Source organism: Natrix helvetica (assembly GCF_964273705.1).
Source record: "Natrix helvetica genome assembly, chromosome: 1".
In the NCBI taxonomy this organism is placed as follows: Eukaryota; Metazoa; Chordata; class Lepidosauria; order Squamata; family Natricidae; genus Natrix; species Natrix helvetica.
The window spans coordinates 357,861,661-357,879,773 of NC_138548.1; the positions used below are offsets into that span (position 1 = coordinate 357,861,661).

General features: G+C 43.9%; 1 protein-coding gene across 3 annotated transcripts in view; it reads left to right on the top strand.

Moving 5' to 3' along the window:
* The first annotated feature begins 1,834 nt into the window (after positions 1 to 1,834).
* LOC309398200 (zinc finger protein 197-like) overlaps positions 1,835 to 18,113 on the top strand; it is a 52,859-nt gene continuing 36,580 nt past the window's right edge. The window contains exons 1-6 of one of the 3 annotated variants that reach the window (XM_081964860.1): positions 1,835 to 1,996; positions 3,512 to 4,137; positions 4,334 to 4,451; positions 4,563 to 4,645; positions 5,421 to 5,547; positions 7,192 to 8,595. In XM_081964860.1, coding sequence (XP_081820986.1) covers positions 3,580 to 4,137; positions 4,334 to 4,451; positions 4,563 to 4,645; positions 5,421 to 5,547; positions 7,192 to 7,673 — 1,368 coding nt within the window. In that variant the 5' untranslated portion in view covers positions 1,835 to 1,996; positions 3,512 to 3,579 and the 3' untranslated portion in view covers positions 7,674 to 8,595. Of the gene's footprint in view, positions 1,997 to 3,511; positions 4,138 to 4,333; positions 4,452 to 4,562; positions 4,646 to 5,420; positions 5,548 to 7,191; positions 8,596 to 14,536; positions 14,679 to 16,101; positions 16,680 to 18,113 lie in introns of those variants that run through there. The other 2 variants (XM_081964861.1, XM_081964862.1) reach the window with 2 other exon arrangements.

Genomic DNA, 18,113 nt, shown 5'->3' on the forward strand with positions numbered 1-18,113 from the left:
TCATGTCCGTTTATTCCTCTTTGATGTCTTATGGGAGGGGCCAATCATCTCCAAGCCTTACTCTCGAGTCACCCCTTTATCTTAACGGTTCTTGCCTTCTGGCAGCTTTGCGCATGCGCACAGTGGGAACGGGCTCTACTTGTTCCTCTGTCTTGCTGATGTCAGACTCTAGAGGCTCCGGAGGCAGCACATAACTCCCAGATGGCCCTAGCCCTCTCTCTGCCTTTGACACAGAGCCCTCATCTGAGCCTTCCCCAGACTCCAGAACTGGCCCGTGTTCCTCTCCAACCTCCTCACTGTTTGACTCTGATGCCAGCTCTGCAGGCTGCTGATGGACCACAACAGAAATTGAGTTTGACAACCCTGCATTGCACCATCCCCATGAACATGTGATTGTATCGTGTATGGAAAAAGCTTCATTCCTCTCACAAAATAAGCCAGAATGAGGGGAAGAATTGCTCTCACAAAATAAGCCAGAATGAGGGGAAGCCCATGATATGCATGTTCAAAATCCCCCTTTCAAGTATTTTGCCTTTCTATTATATGACAAGGTTTAGGAAAAAGTTTAAATGTGAATTAAATTTAATTAAATATCACTGGTATGGTTATTCATGATCCATTATTAAATTCCATTTTGTTCTAACTAAACATTAAGAATACATGAAACCTTTCAAAAGATTTGTGGGAGGCAATACACAGAACTTTTGATTGTAATTTTGGAAGGCAATACTTCAGGCTTTCAGAGGACCCGGCTTCTTTGAAAATATTCATTCAAATATTGTTCATTGATGGTTCTGCATCAAACAGATGAAAAAGCATCGATTATGGTTTCCTAATCATTATGTCAATTTTTTCATAATGGAAGACTGACAAAATTAGACAGTTTGGACTTAGAAGGAGCCTTGATATGTAGATAAATGGACTGGAAAGAACGGAGCCAGAATGCAAAGTTAAGGTCATTCTTTTAAAATTGCTTCTTAACCACAATTTCCCCTCTATCCTTTCTTTCATTAATTGTAGCTAAATTTCTTTTTTTCTTGCACTATCCAGCTCCAAATCCTGATTAATCTTTTCAAACCAGTGAAACATTCATTACTTTTGGCTAGAAAAAAAATTCTTTTACTCCAAAGGTGTTAAGGTTCCTACTCAAATTTCCTGAGGTGTATTCTTTACTTAACATCAAAACAAAACTATTCATGTCTCTCTCTCTCTCTCTCTCTCTCTCTTGGCCTTGTAGTATTTGAGCTTTATATTTATTTTTCAGTATTTGCCTTCCTTCATTTTGTAATTCCACTTTCTCCAGTCACATATGAGACTTTATTCTCCCAATCTTCATTTCTCCCTCATGGCGGCTTGTTCTGAGGTAAAAAACAAATTTGAGCTTTCTCTCCATTTTGGTCCCCTCACTTCAAGGCTGAGTTTGCCATCAGCCACAAGACACAGGCTGGATTTCAGAGAGAGACCTTTGTTCCTTGTCTTTTGACTGCCCTGCCATTTCTGACAGGATTTTGCTCATTTTTGATGCCTCCTGGGAATCCTTAGAGATCCTTCAGACTAGCTGCTCTTCAGGAAAGGGATTTTTCAGTCTTCACAAGAGATTTTCCCAATCTTCACAAGATCACAGGTGGTTCTTAGAGATTAAAAATGGAAATCTAGAAACTGATGCTTGCCGGAGAGGCCACTTCCTTTCTAGATAGACAATTTTCGAGAGAATCTTTACTTTGAACCTAATGCCCATCATGCTAGACCCACATGGAGCATGACGTCTTGCGCCCTTGCAAGAACTTCGCGCAATACGCATAGGATCCTCCAGGGGGCTCCCTGGAAGAGCGGGGCAGTTTCCTCTTGTTACAAGATAACTGAGCATGCGCTGATCTTTCCCAAGCCAAGGGAGATGCATGCTTTGCGAAGCGTTTTCCAGCAAAGGTTTGAAAGGTTGTCCGCTTTTTTTACGGTGTCCGAGTCTGCTCCCGCCCCCTTCGCTGTGAGCCTTTGGGTGAGTCTTGCAAAGGAAGAGGCTGCAGGAAGGTTTTCATGGTTCGAGATCCAGACGTGATTCAAGGTTCAGTGATGGGGCTTTTCTCCCACGCTGGAGACTCACATTGGAGACATGCAAAACTTCATCGGGCTTGGAGTCATGGGATCGGGGGTGGGGGGTGGGAAAGGCGGTGATCCCACGTTTTCCTGCCGCCCCTGTGCAGACACGAGTCAGGCAGGGGAGAAAGTTTCGCGCCCTTCGCTTTGCCCCCAGGGGGAAAAAAAAAACCCAGGATCGGAGGACGCTCCATTTCGATGGGAAAACCTCTGCCTGGGAGAGAGAGGAGGAGAGGTCGTCTTTGCAGAACGGATTTGCGTCTCCAACTCAGCTTTGACTCCGGGACAGTTTTCTTGCAAACTTCTTGGCCCCGTTTTCAGAGCGAAATCCCTTCTGAAAACGGGGCCAAGAAGTTTGCAGAAAACTGTCCCGGAGTTAAGGCTGACTTGGAGACGCAGATCCGTTCTGCAAAGACGACCTCTCCTCCTCTCTCTCCCAGGCAGAGGTTTTCCTATCGAAATGGAGCGTCCTGCGATCCTGGGGTGTTTTTTTTTTTAGACCGAGAGAAGCCTTCTGCTGGCTTCGCATGCAAGGCTGCACCTGCGCGTGCAAGGAGTTGGGTGCTAGGTGTGCAAAGACTGGAACTCGGTTTTCCTGCTTTCCCGCCTTTCCCCATTGTCACCAGTTTGGTTCTGCCTCCAGGTAAAGAAGGAAGATGTTGGAGGAAGGAGGTGCTCCTTGGGTTGAGAGAGATGCATCATTCACATACTTCGATTAAGCCTGTTTTTTTGTCAAGTTGCCCTTTGTAAAGCTTGGTTTTTGAACTCCCTAGTTGCTTTATTTAGTTATTAAGTAGATTTAGAGAGACCTTCATGTCAATTGCTCTTTGTGACCTGAAACATTTAGGGTTTGGATTGTGTTGCTCTTAACTATGCAGCCATAGAAATGACACTAAACTCTCTATTAAATTATATGAAATAAAATTATGGTTAGCCATAGGGAGCTATTTGGCTCATTGATGAAAGCTTCAGGCTTGAAACCAGGAGATTAAGTTCTAGTCCAATTTTTGACATAAAAGCTTTGAGCTCATCCCAACTCTTAGCCCAATCTACTTCACAGGGCTGTTGGGAAAATAGAAAGAACAATGACAACAATAACAATAATAATAATACATAACAGAAGACATCAAGATAAAAATTTAATCTTAATAGAAACTAGAAATCAAAAACACCTTTATATTTATTTTTCCAGCATTTTGATAGACATTGACATCCTGAAGTGCTCCCTGCAATTTTTCCCATATCTAGAGAGATTAAGCTAATTAATAAGATCCCCCCCCCCGACATTGGTAGGTTCATCCGAATTTCTTTTTTTGATTATTCCTTCCACCTTCCCTTCCCTCTCTTGATAAGGATGCCACGTAGTTCAATTAATCACAATACTGAACACCCCAAATTATTTTATTTTCAATTTCAGGTATATAAACTGGAAATATTTTCCGGTTCTTCTGGAATCTTAAGTATCTTGTCTGGGAAGAGAGCGGAATGGCCTTGGAAAATTTGGCCAGACCTCTTGTGAACAGAAAATCCTGTGGAGATCCTTGGATCCATTTTGGAGCTGCATTAGAGACCAGAGAGAAGATGGAGGGACAACATCCAGCAGATGCAGAAATTAGGAAAGGCCCTCCAGCTGCTCAGCCTTGGAGCTGTGGGAAGAATGGGGCAAGTCCTGGGCAGAAGAGCCACGAAGAGGTATCTAATAGTTCAGAGGTCCAGTGCTGTCCCTTCAGAAAAGTGCGGTTTCAGGAAGGGATCCGTCCCCGAGATGTTTGCACTCAGCTTCACTACCTTTGTCGTCAGTGGCTGCAACCAGAAAAACACACAAAGGCTCAGATGTTGGACCTGGTGCTCCTGGAGCAGTTCCTGGCTGTCCTTCCCCCAGAGATGGAGCAATGGGTGCGGGAGTGTGGAGCAGAGACCAGTTCTCAGGCGGTGTCCCTGGCCGAAGGCTTCTTGCTGACTCAGGAGGAGGAAAACATGCAAGAAGAGTTGCAGGTAGGAGAATGGAATCATTGCAGTTCTAAAGAGGATCTCTCTGAATTTGTCAATTCCCCTCTGGCTGAATTTTCTGGGATTATTAACTCCTAAGGACATTTGTTCTATTCTCCCATGTACTGGGGAAGTTCTTCCATTCTGTTTCAAAAATGGACATTGGGGGCTGCTAGTTTGAAGGTACACTATGTTAATTCATTTGTATCTCTGTACTCTTCCTTTGTTTCTCGTATCACATCATGTCTAGAAATCCATCGAAGCTATGACTGAGTATCCCAAGGGGGGGAAAGATTCATTCAGATCTCCTCAAGAGCTGCTCTTCGGGGAGAACTTCCAGAAAGATCAAAGTCAAGATGCTACGCAAGGTAAGAAAAGCTCTTTCTGCGTGATGTGAGATTTCAACATTTAGTTGATTCTTTCGCTCTTGATTGAAGTGTCTTTCTTTAACAAATCTGCTTCCATTGTTTTTCTCATAGAGAGCAGAAAACTGTCCTTGGAGTTTTTAGAATCACCTCTTTGTACTGGAGCTGCTGAAGGATTAGCTGAACCGCTTCTTCAGGTAAGGAGGAGAAAGACCAGAAAAGCTCTTATGGATCTTGGATGGATTTCATTTTGTTCTAGAGTTAAATGTATAAAATTGATGTTTCTAAGCAATACGAATTTTACCTCAGGTCACTGAACATTCACACTCAGCTTAATCTACCCTCTTCCTTCTGAGGGGATCCTTTGTGAGATGCCTTCTCCAACCCTCCTGCTTCACCATCAGGTTTCATTGACCAGGCTGTTGTCAGCATCGGGGCTCTTCCTTCTGTCTACCAGGGTTTTTCTCACACCATTACAAAAAAATATTCTATTTTGCCTTTTGAAAAGCATCTTTGGGACAACCGTGACCTGATAATGGAGAATCTCCATAGACATATAGGCTACTGTTACCAGCTCTTCCATCTCCTTCATGAAGGTGTGGAGTTGGGATACGTTGGTCCCTCAGTGGATAAAATGAGCTCTGGAAAATATGTCAGGTGGGTTTTGCCAATATTTTCCTCTGCCCATTCTAGGAAGAATGGGAATCGCTGATAAGTGGTGGATTGAAGGCCCAGCTATCAATAGACCAAGAATATTTTAGTTGGCTATACCGTAAGGCACTCCAAACACTTCCAGCTTGATCAAACCTGATTTAGTTGTGCCGTCAGCCAAAAGCGGTGAGATCTTATTCTTAATTCTGCAGAAGATGCCCATTTTGTTCACTGGATCTCTTTCCTAGAATTGGTGGAAGAAAATTATCCCATTATTTGGGGGATTTATCTGTTAATAGGGAAACTTGTTTCCTTCTTTAGAATGTCGTGTCTTTTGAGGAAGTGGCCGTGTATTTCTCCAAAGAGGAGTGGTCTCAACTGGATGCTGACCAAAAAGCTCTCCATAGAGAAGTCATGCTGGAGAATTCCAGGAATCTGCTTTCTCTGGGTAAGAACCCCTTTCTATGCTCAGGGCTATTTTCAATGTTGTATGCTGCAGCATCATTCTACACTTGTTGAAATGAGTATTTTGTATTGTATGAACAGAAAGCATTAAAAAAAAACAACAATTTATTTCATGTAAAAAGCCCAGCCTATGCAGGTTTCCAATTTTTCTTTCAATATATTTCCTTCTTCCATAAAATCAATTTGGTCAAATAGTTAAGATACCAATTCTGCCATAGGCATAAATGTTGGCTGGGAAGGGGCTTGAATATTATTTGTGGGGCATTCAGAAAGCATTCATAGCAACTTCACTTTGTAGAATTTTGTTATACCGCAGAATGATTCTACAGTTGTTGAAACTTATTTTTTTTCTCATTCATCTACATTTGGTACCCAATAATGGCAAAGTGAAAACAAAATTTTATAAATGTCTGTAAATTATTAGCTCCTAGCCTGTTGTCTTATCCTTTTGATCAAACTGACTATGGAAGAAGGAAAATTACAATACAATACAATACAATAGTAGAGTTGGAAGGGACCTTGAAGGTCTTCTAGTCCAACCCCCTGCCTAGGCAGGAAACCCTATACCATTCCAGACAAATGGCTATCCAACATCTTCTTAAAGACTTCCAGTGTTGGGGCATTTACAACTTCTGGAGGCAATTTCTGTTCCACGGATTAATTGTTCTAACTGTCAGGAAATTTCTCCTCAGTTCTAAGTTGCTTCTCTCCTTGATTAGCTTCCACCCATTGCTTCTTGTCCTACCCTCAGGTGCCTTGGAGAATAGTTTGACTCCCTCTTCTTTGTGGCCAACCCCTGAGATATTGGAACACTGCTATCAGGTCTCCCCTAGTCCTTCTTTCTCTTAAGCTAGACATACCCAGTTCCTGCAACCGTTCTTCATATGTTTTAGTCTCCAGTCCCCTAATCATCTTTGTTGCTCTTCTCTGCACTCTTTCTAGAGTCTCCACATCTTTTCTACATCGTGGCAACCAGAACTGAATGCAGTATTCCAATTATTGAAAGAAAAAATGAAAAACTGCATAGCCTGGCTCTTTACATAAAGAAAATTGTTATCATTAATGCTTTCTGCTCATGAAATAAAAAATACTCATTTCATAGAAGGTATTAGCGAGATGCTGAGGAAGAGCCTTAATGAACTGATCAAAGTTCTGGCTACCAGGATTCAGTTTCCCTCCCGAATCTGGTCACTGGGTTCTTGATGGCCCTGAGCTGCTATAACCAAGACCGGATGACCTCTCAGAGGGATGTTCCCTCCTTAGAGATGTGCCCACTTGTGTTCCGAGTTTGGCATTAGCCTAAGTTTAGGGTGGGGAGGTATTGCCATCCAGAAATTCCTCTTGGCTTTCAAAGATTCTGCTCTGCAGACAAGTGGAGATGAGACTGTTATTGAAGTTGGGAGGTGCTGGGTATGTTGCTGCCCCAGAATGATCCAATACACTTAGGGAGGTTGTGGCATCATGGAATTGTCCCAGGTCAAAGATTAGATCAGGGCTGTGATCCAATCCTGTTATATGGGGATCATTTCACTTGGAAATGGGTCTTTGCTATAATCTTAGTTTGGATTCTTCATGTTGGCCAGCAAAACAGCTGAAATACACTGACGATTCTTTGACTAAATTTCAGAAGAAACGTCCCATCATCCCATTTCTCATAAAAAGACATATTCAGAAGAGAAACGATTTACCTGCATGGAGTGTGGAAGTACCTACTCCTATAAGTACTCTCTTATAATTCATCAAAGGTCTCACTCAGGAGAACGACCTTATCAATGCATGGAGTGTGGAAAGAGGTTTAGTTGTAGCAGTCGTCTTACTGCCCACAAGAGGATCCACACAGGAGAAAGACCTTATAAGTGCATGGAATGTGAAAAGAGCTTCACTTGGAGCAGTCATCTTCTTCGCCACAAGAGGAACCACACGGGAGAGAAGCCATATCAATGCATGGAGTGTGGAAAGAGCTTTGCTAATAGCAGTCATTTTAATTCCCACAAGAGGAGCCACACAGGAGAAAGACCTTATAAATGCATGGAGTGTGGAAAGAGCTTTACTCGTAACAATCATCTTTATCGCCACGAGAGGATCCACACAAAAGAGAAGCCATATTGAAAGGGTAGAGGTGGGAGGAAAAATTAGATTGCATAGTCAAATAGAGGGAATAAAAAGGACACATATGGAAGGAAAACTAAAAAGAAAATAATATTAAAGGTTCCAAAGCGGGTAAGAGATGAAGGATAAAGGAAAATAGAGTAAAAGAATATTTTTATGAATATATTTCAATAATGTTTATTAATACCAGAATTATACAGGCTGGATTATTATTTTAGCAGTGTGATAGATATCAGGATAATATTGTAATATAAATGGATATAAAGAATGGGAAAAATAGACTTTGAATGACTGAAGTATTAAAGATGTGCAAAAATATGAATAACAGTGGAATGTAAGACTTTAATGGGCGATTGGGGAAATATATAAATATATATATTAATCTAAACATGTCTATTAATAATAGAATTATATGGATTGAAGAACTGGAAATTACATGAAGAGAAATACCCTAAATGTATAAATGATTGTGATTGATACTAAAACTGTATAAGGAGATTGAAAAATGGAAGAATGAAGGATGGAACTTTGATTTAACTATGGAAAAATGAATCACAAAATAGGTGGAAAAGACGTCTTTGAATATTATAGTGATAAGAAAGGGGGGGGGAAATAATAGGGAAAAATAATAGTTATATATTAATATGTTAAGATATACAAAAGGACAGAAAGATGGTTCAGAAATGAAGGGTCATAATAAAAGACATCTATAAATAATATGAAACAATAATAATAATAATAATAATAATAATAATAATAAATATTTATTTCTTAGCCGCACCCTCTCCCGAAGGACTCGGGGCGGCGTACAACGAAACATATGAAATAAATATGTGGACAAAACAAACATATAACAGAGACATATACCGAGACATACACAAGGAGGAGGTCGGCTGACAAATAAAACAATTAAAATACAGTATTTAAAAACCCCTAGATAATTAAATTAAATATAATTAAAATACCCAATAAAAACCCGTCAGGAGCGATATGGTTAAATCAAAGTTAAGCCAGGCCAGCTGCTTGGAATAGAAATGACATGTAATATTTAGGAATAAGAAGATTATGCTTATTATCTTAGCCAAACAAGATGGAAGTCATATAAATGTTTGCAGTGTGGAGAGGGCTTTAGAAAAAGTTGTGATCTCAATTCCCGTAAAAGGATCCCGCCAGAGAAACATCCACACACAGGATAAACCATATCAATAAAGGAATTGTGGAAAGAGCTTCAAGAGAAATCCAGGTAGTCCTCGGCGTACAACTGCAATTCAGCCCAAAATTTGTGTTGCTAAGCGAGACAGTTATTAAATGTTTTCCCCCCATTTTACAAGCTTTCTTGCCACATTTGTTAAGCGAATCATTATAGTTGTTAAATTAGTAACACTTGTGAAGTGAATCTGGCTTCCCCTTTGTCAGAAGGTTCACAAAAGATGGATCACATGATCCCGGGACACTGCAACTGTCACGAATCAATTGCCAAGTATCTGAAATTTGATCAGGTGACCTTTGAGATGTTGCAACGGTCGTAAGTGTGAGAAATGGCCATGAATTACTTTTTTCAGTGCTTCTGCAAATTTGAACAATTAGTAAATGAGCTGTAGTAAATTGCCAACTGCCTATAGTTGTCTAAAATTTCATACAAGTACCATTTGAGTAATAATTCAAATAAATTGTATACCTTCTTAGATATGCATGCATCAATTGCCCTTCTAGTGCATAACCAGAACAAGGTGGATCCCTAATCCTGCTTGTGGTTTTTGCCAATACTCAAAGATGTTCTTTACATGTAGAAATATTCCTGGTTGCTTTTAATTATATTGTTCCTGATATTCCAAGTATCATACACAATTATCACATTATTCTTCAAGTATTTTTTAGATTAAAAAAACAAACAACTTTATTAGAGGTTATCTGATAACTCTTGTTGTTGCCTCAATACTTCTGTTGGGCTAAGTATGTGAGGGCCACATTATTTTCGCTTAGCAGCTAAGATTTGTTTTCATACACAGTACTTACTCTTGAGTATGAGCCAATCCCACCATTGCCACCAATTTGTTAGGTTCTTTTTAAACTAGACGTCCCCGGGCTGTGGTGTGTTGGGAAGTGAGCTGCGCAAGTAGTGTGAGAGCGTGCGCGTGCATAGTTCCACTTGTACAAGTGGCAGGCTCACACGGAAAGCTCCATTTGTGAGAGTGTGAGCCAGTTGCTTCCACAAATGGAGCTGCACACACACACGTGCCGCTTGTACAGAGCCATCCTCTTCCCCTCTCCACTCCCTCGCTCTGGTCGCTGGGCTACCAAGCCAGAAAGTTTGGGCACTGCTGTTTTAAATCATACCCAATTAGATTGAATTGAGCCCAAACATTCATTGAAAGTACTGGATTCTAGACAGCTTAAGTTTTCTTTCTCCCAATAAGGGTTGTGCAGATATTTTATTTTGAAAAAAATATCCAAGGTACAAAAGAGAAAGATGCAATGTGCAAGTTCTTTCTGTTTTTTCCCCCCTTCCTTTTCTTCTTTTCAGTATAATTATATTATACAACAGCAGTCCCCACCCTTTATGGCTTGGCGGGCCAGGGGAGGATGGGAAAGGGGGGATGGTTTTGTGTGGGTGGCAGGTGCACACAAGTGCGTGCAGCTCCATTTGCATAAGCGGCGGGTGCATAAATTGAGCATCGTATGCACGCGCTCGTCCACCTCATGCAAGGGGAGTTATAGGATACTGTTACGGTATATGCCAGGGGTGAAATGCTACGGGTTCGGGCAGTAGTGAAAAATGCTAAAAAAAGTTTTTAAAAACAGTTCCGACCATCGCATATCGCACAGCTGATCATTGGAACTTTGAAAAAAAAAACTTTTAAAGCATTTTTTTTTACTACAGGTTCTCTGGAAATGTGGGGGTGGGGGGGTGTCCGTTTTTGTTCCCAGCACACTTCCCTGAAGCCTGCTAAGCCAGGGTGGGGGTGTGCTGAGAAAGAAAGAAATTTAGATTTCATGACTTGTATATACTGACGTCCATCTATATTCTTGGTCCCCAAGCCCTGGGCCATTCAGAACTGGGCCGCACAGGTAGCCGTTGGGCACGAATGTGGAGCTCCCCTTGCATGTGCTGCAGACAAGTTCATGAGCGTATGAAGCTCCGTTCGCCTGCCTGCTACTCATACAAATGGAGCTGTGTGTGCGTTCCCGCATATCTGCTACTCAAGCATAACCATCCCTTCTCCTCAGCCAGGCCGCCAGGCTGGAAATGTTGGGGGTTCGCTGATGTCTGATATACTACTTCTACAACAGTGGTTCTCAACCTGTGGGTCGCGACCCCTTTGGGGGTCAAAAGACCCCCTCACAGGGGTCGCCAAAGACCATTGGAAACAACATATTTTCAAAAAAATACGGAAAGCATAAAATAATCTTATGGTTGGGGGTCATCACAACATGAGGAATTGTATTAAAGCAGTGTTTCTCAACCGTGGCAACTTGAAGATATCTGGACTTCAACTCTCAGAATTCCCCAGCCAGCTGGCTGGGGAATTCTGGGAGTTGAAGTCCAGACATCTTCAAGTTGCCAAGGTTGAGAAACACTGTATTAAAGAGTCGCGGCATTAGGAAGGTTGAGACCCACTGTTGTACATCAAATATATTGTTAACTATTGCTTTGTACCGGTTGCATTGCGTTCCAAAACATCGGGGAATGCCATTCACATCAAAGTTTTGGCGTGAATTCCTGAGCTTGTTAGGCTCCTCCTAGGGCGCCGGTGTCAAACTCGGTCGCGTCATGTGGGCTTACTGTGACGTATTGTGATTTTTTTTGCCTTTCTCGAGCCCGGGTGGGTGTGGCCTGCATGTGACGCATCCGGCCTCTGCACCGCCAGTTTGATAGGCCTGTCTTACAGTCTTAGCTCCACTCATCACCCTCATACAAATGGAGCCGGCGAATGTCCAAATGCAGTCCTGGAGTCCTTGATGTCATTTTAACCATAAGCAAATCAATTGGGTCGAATTTTTATCTTTCGCTGAGGTGGCATACAATAACTCTATACGCAGCAGCATCAGTTTACCCCCTTTCAAGAGGGGTGGGCGTGTGCGCAGGTAGCTCCACTTGTGCAAGTGGCAGGCATTTGTAGTGATGTGCAAACCTCCCATTTGTGTGAGCGACGGGTGCGCACGTCAGCTAGTCCCACAAATGGAGCTTTGTATCCTAGCGAGGGGGTGGGGAGAGAGACAGAGGACGGCTCTTTGCAAGCGGCAGGACACATTGCAAAGAGCCGTCCTCTGTCTCTCTCCCCACCCCCTCGCTAGGATACAAAGTCCAAAAGGTTAGGGACTGTTGTTTTAAATCATCAATCATACCCAATTTGATTGAGTTGAGCTCAAAACATTTATCAGTAGTACTGGATTCTAGATGGTTTCTCCCGATACGGGTTATGGAGATGTTTTACTTTGAAAAAATATAGAAGATACAAAAGAGAAATATGCAAACAATGAGTTCTTTTCATGTTTGCTTTTTATACTAAATCAGACATGTCAAACACAAGTCCCGTCAGTGAGAACCAGCCCACTATCAGGTTAGGGGGGGGCCATCCTGAGACAGAGAGGGGGCGTCCCCTGCTGCCTTGGCCCTCCTCTCCCCAGATGGATGCTACCTCTGGGTGTGTGCATAGGAGGTGGCACCAGGGTCTGGAGTGGAGGCGGCAGTGGCCATGGTGCCGAGCTGTGCGCTGCTGCTGGGGCTCTCTGCTCGCTGGCCCAGCCTTGCAGCTGGCCTTGTGCCCCCAGGTACTTTCCTTATCACTGGGATGGCCCCTGCTCCCATGTGGGAAAGCCAATCAGCAGCTCTGCCACCCTTGTCCCTTTCTGGGTGGGAAGGAGGGATGGAAGGAAGGAGATGGGAATGAGTGAGTGAGGGATGAGGAAAGGAAGGAAATTGGAATAAGAGGGAGGGAGGGAGGATTTGAGTGAACTTCCACCTTAGCACTTGGCCGCCAGCAACCCTGCTAGCCTTGCCATCTCCTTGCCCCCCTCCTCCTCACCTCCCCTGGTGGTCTCCCATCCTAACACTGAGGATGTTTTGCTTAGAAACCTGGGGCTCATCGCATGGAAAGGGAGTGGACCTCCCTGTTACTCACACAATTTGCCCTCCTACACTCACCAGGAGAAACCTGGCCAAGGAGAGCGGGCACAGCAGCAGCAACCTTGAGGAGATAAGCGCCACTGAGCACCCCGTCAAGAAAGCTGGACTGGGCTAGGCTAGGCTGCAAGATCCTGGTGCGCTGGGAGCTCGAGGGCCGGGCTGGGTGCTTGCCCACCATTGCCCAGGGCTCTGGACAACCTGTACATCTATCCAGTAGTCCTCCATGTAGTCTGACGGACAGCGAGGCTCCTCTGGTGGATGAGACTTTGGTGCTTGTCCTGGTCTCACCTTCCTCTGCTGGAGACCTCTGGATCTCCCCCTCCCAGCCTTGCCTGCTCCCTCCTCCCAGGAGGTGGAGGACGATGCTGCTGCATGTGGAAGCATGGAGGAGAAAGTTTACAGGAAGCAGTTTCCTCCAGGTCCAACATTTGCCTTGACAGATCTCAAGAGGAGAAAGGGTGGCAAGGGAGCTGCGTCAGGGAAGGCTGCCCCAACAAGCCAGCTTCTTTACCATGCACGACTGGAAACGAGGATTTTCTTTCTAAAAGGGCCAGCCTCCCTCATGCAGGACCGGGGATTGCTGAGTCAGCCACACCCAGTAAGTGGTATCGAACCGACCATGTCCACTTGGCCACACACCCACCTGGCCTCTGAGTTGTCATAGCCTTACATGCAACTGGCCCCTTGAGGGCAATGATAATGCTGATACGGCCCTCAATGAAATTGTTTGTTTGTTTGTTTGTTTGGATTTAGATGCCGCCCTTCTCCAAAAGGACTTAGGGCGGCGTACAACATTAAAAAACACACATCCCAAAAGTTTAAAAAAAAATTAAATCCATATCCAAAAAAAAACAACAAATCGAATTTATGGAACAATACATTTAAAAAATGAGTTAAAATTAACAGGCCAGGCCGGCTTGCTGGAGAAGCCAACTTTTTAGGGCGCGTCGGAAGGACTGGAGGTCAGGGATTATGCGAAGCTCCAGGGGCAGCTCATTCCAGAGGAGGCTCCCACAGAGAAGGCTCTCCCCCTGGGGGTCACCAGCCGACACTGTCTGGCCGACGGCACCCTGAGGAGTCCAACTGTGGGATCGTACTGGACGGTGGGAGGCTACTGGTGGCAGTAGGTGGTCTCGCAGGTACCCTGGGCCTAAGCCATGGAGTGCTTTAAAGGAAATCGAGTCTGACATCCTGCTTTGCACCATCCATCCCCATGAGCATGTCATCAAATGGTAGAAGGAGTGGGGGGAAGGGAGGGGAAGAAGAAGGAGAAGAGGAAAGAAGAAGGCAGAGAATGGAGGTTGAGAAGAAGGAAAGAGTAGGGTTGTTGCAAAACAAAATGGAGGCCCGGGGGTGGCAAGAAAGTGACCCCAACTGTGTTTTCTATAGCCGTAAGAAGATTGTGATAAATGTTAAGAAGCTGCTGTTCAGGACAGGGATTTTTTGTATCCCCACAGAGATTTTCCCAATCTTCCCAAGATCACAGAAGGTTCTTAGAGATTAAAAAAGGAAAATCTAGAAACTGACGCCTACTGGAGATGCCACTTCCTTTCTAGACAGGCAATTTTAGACGGAACCTTTCCTTTGAGTTTAATGCCCATCATCCAAGACCCACATGGAACATAACGTCCTACCTACGCCCTTGCAAGATCTTCGCGCAATGCGCATAGGATCCTCTAGGGGCCTCCCTGGAAGAGCGGGACAATTTCCTCCCGCCCCCCTGTGTTACAAGAGAACTGAGCATGCGCCAGTCTCTTTCGCAAGCCGAGAGAGAGACGCTTGTTTTTAGAGGCATTTTCCAGCCAAGGTTTGAAAGGTTGTCCGCTCTTTCTACGGGGTCCGAGTCTGCTCCCCCCCCCTTCGCTGTTAGCCTTTGGGTGAGTCTTTCTAGCAAAGGAAGAGGCTTTTGTCTTGGATGTCATGATGTTTCCATGGTTCGAGATCCAGACATAATTCAGGGTTCAGTGATGGGGCTTTTCTCCCATGCTGGAGGCTCCCACGGAGACATGCAAAACTTCCATCAGACTTGGAGTCATGGGAGGAGGGGGGGAATCTGTGGTCCCATGTTCCCCTGCCGTCCCTGTACATACAAGGGCAAGGCAGGGGTGAAAGCAAGGCTATGGATTTGCCCCCCACAGGGGGGGGGAAGGGTCGCAGAAAAGAGGATTTACGCTCCATTTCGACGGGGAAAGCTTCGTATGGGAGGAAGAAGAGGAGAGGCCGTCTTTGCAAAACAGAGATTTGTGCCTCCAAGCCAGCCTTGACTCCTGGACAGTTTCCTGCATGTTTGTTGTCCCCGTTTTCAGAAGGGGTTTCCCTCGCCTCCCCCTTCTTAGGCCGAGAGAAGCAAGACGTCGGAGCCCCTCCTTTACACGAAGGGTACGTCTGCGCGTGAAAGGAGTTGGGTGCGAGGTGTGCAAAGACTGGAACTCGGTTTCCTGCTTTCCCGCCTTTCCCCATTGTCACCAGTTTGGTTCTGCCTCCAGGTAAAGAAGAAAGATGTTGGAGGAAGGAGGTGCTCCTTGGGTTGAGAGAGATGCATCATTCACACACTACGATTAAGCCTGTGTTTTTTGTCAAGCTTGGCCTTCGTAAAGCCTGGATGTTGAACTCCTCAGTTGGTTTATTTAGTTATTAAGTGGATTTAGAGACACCTTCATGTCAATTGCTCTTTGTGACCTGGGACATTTATGCTTTGGATGGTGCAAATAGTTGCTCTTAACTATGCAGCCATAGAAATGACACTAAACTGTCTATTAAATTATATGAAATAAAATTATGGTTAGCCATAGGGAGGTATTTGGCTCATTGATGAAAGCTTCAGGCTTGAAACCAGGAGATTAAGTTCTAGTCCAATTTTTGGCATGAAAGCCTTGAGCCCATCCCAACTCTTAGCCCAATCTACTTCACAGGGCTGTTGGGAAAATAGTAAGGAGAATTGTGTATAATTGCTGCCTAGAGTAATTTATAATAACAACAATAGCAACAACAACAACAGCAACAATAATAATAATTAAAAGAAGACATAAAGATGGAAATTAAATGTTAATAAAAGCTAGGATGTAGAAATCAAAAACATATTTCCAGCATTTTGATAAGACGTTGATATCCTGAAGGGTTCTCTGCAATTTTCCCATATGTAGAGAAATCAAGCTGATTAATAAGATATCCCACTCCCCTTTCCCAGACATTGGTAGGTTCATCCAAATCTCTTTCCCCTCCCTTCCTTTCCTTTCCTCTCTAGATAAGGATGCTCAGTAGTTCAATTAATCACCCTGAATTGTTTGTTTTCCATTTCAGGTATATAAGCTGGGAATATTTTCCGGTTCTTCTGGAATCTTAAGTATCTTGTCTGGGAAGAGAGCGGAATGGCCTTGGAAAACTCGGCCAGACTTCTTGTGAACAGAAAGACCTGTGGAGATCCTTGGATCCATTTTGGAACTGTATTAGAGACCAGAGAGAAGATGGAGGGACAACACCCAGCAGATGCAGAAGTTAGAAAAGTCCCTCCAACTGCTCAGCCCTGGAGCTGTGGGAAGAATGGGGCAAGTCCTAGGCAGAAAAGCCAAGAAGAGGCATCCAATAGTTCAGAGGTCCAGTGCTGTCCCTTCAGAAAAGTGCGGTTTCAGGAGGGGAGCCGTCCTCGAGATGTTTGCACTCAGCTTCACTACCTTTGTCGTCAGTGGCTGCAACCAGAAAAACACACAAAGGCTCAGATGCTGGACCTGGTGCTCCTGGAGCAGTTCCTGGCTGTCCTTCCCCCAGAGATGTCAAAATGGGTGCGGGAGTGTGGAGCGGAGACCAGTTCCCAGGCAGTGTCCCTGGCCGAAGGCTTCTTGCTGACTCAGGAGGAGGAAAACATGCAAGAAGAGTTGCAGGTGGAAGAATGGAATCATGGCAGCTACTTGGAAGCTATGACTGAGTATCCCAAGGGGGGGAAAGATTCATTCAGATCTCCTCAACAGCTGCTCTTCAGGGAGAACTTCCAGAAAGATCAAAGTCAAGATGCTACGCAAGGTAAGAAAAGCTCTTTATGTGTGATGCAAGACTTCAACATTTAGCTGATTCTTTTCCTCCTCTACATTGGAGTGTCTCTCTTTAAGAAATCTCCTACTATTTTTCACTTTCTCATAGAGAGTAGAAAGATGTCCTTGGATTTTTTAGAATCACCTCTTTGTGCTGGAGCTGCTGAAGGATTAGCTGAACCGCTTCTTCAGGTAAGGAGAAGAAAGACTGGAAAAGATCCATGAATCTTAGATTACATTTTGTTCTAGAGTTCAATGTATAAAATTGCTCCTTCTAAGCAATACAAATTTGACCTCAGGTCACTAAACATTCACACTCAGCTTAATCTACCCTCTTCCTTCTGAGGGGATCCTTTGTGAGATGCCTTCTCCAACCCTCCTGCTTCACCATCAGGTTTCATTGACCAGACTGTGGTCAGCATCAGAGCTCTTCCTTCTGTCTACCAGGGTTTTTCTCACACACCATTAGAAAAAAATATATTCTATTTTGCCTTTTGAAAAGCATCTTTGGGACAACCGTGAACTGATAATGGAGAATCTCCATAGACATATAGACTACTATTACCGGCTCTTCCATCTCCTTCATGAAGGTGTGGAGTTGGGATACGTTGGTCCCTCAGTGGATAAAATGAGCACTGGAAAATATGTCAGGTGGGTTTTGCCAATATTTTCCTCTGCCCATTCTAGGAAGAATGGGAATCACTGATAAGTAGTGGATTGAAGACCCAGCTATCAATAGACCAAGAATATTTTAGTTGGCTATACCGTAAGGCACTCCAAACACTTCCAGCTTGATCAAACCTGATTTAGTTGTGCCGTCAGCCAAAAGCGGTGAGATCTTATTCTTAATTCTGCAGAAGATGCCCATTTTGTTCACTGGATCTCTTTCCTAGAATTGGTGGAAGAAAATTATCCCATTATTCTTGGGATTATCTGTTAATAGGGAAACTTGTTTCCTTGTTCAGAATGTTGTGTCTTTTGAGGAAGTGGCCGTGTATTTCTCCGAGGAGGAGTGGTCTCAACTGGATGCTGACCAAAAAGCTCTCCATAGAGAAGTCATGCTGGAGAATTCCAGGAATCTGCTTTCTTTGGGTAAGAACCCCTTTCTGTGCTCAGGAATGTAGAGAAGGGACTTAAATGTTATTTGTGGGGATAAAATCATTTATTTACAGTTCATTCAGAAAGCATTCACAGCAACTTCACTTTGTAGAATTTTGTTATGCTGCAGAATGATTCTACAGTTGTTGAAATTTATTTTTTTTCTCATTCATCTACATTTGGTACCCA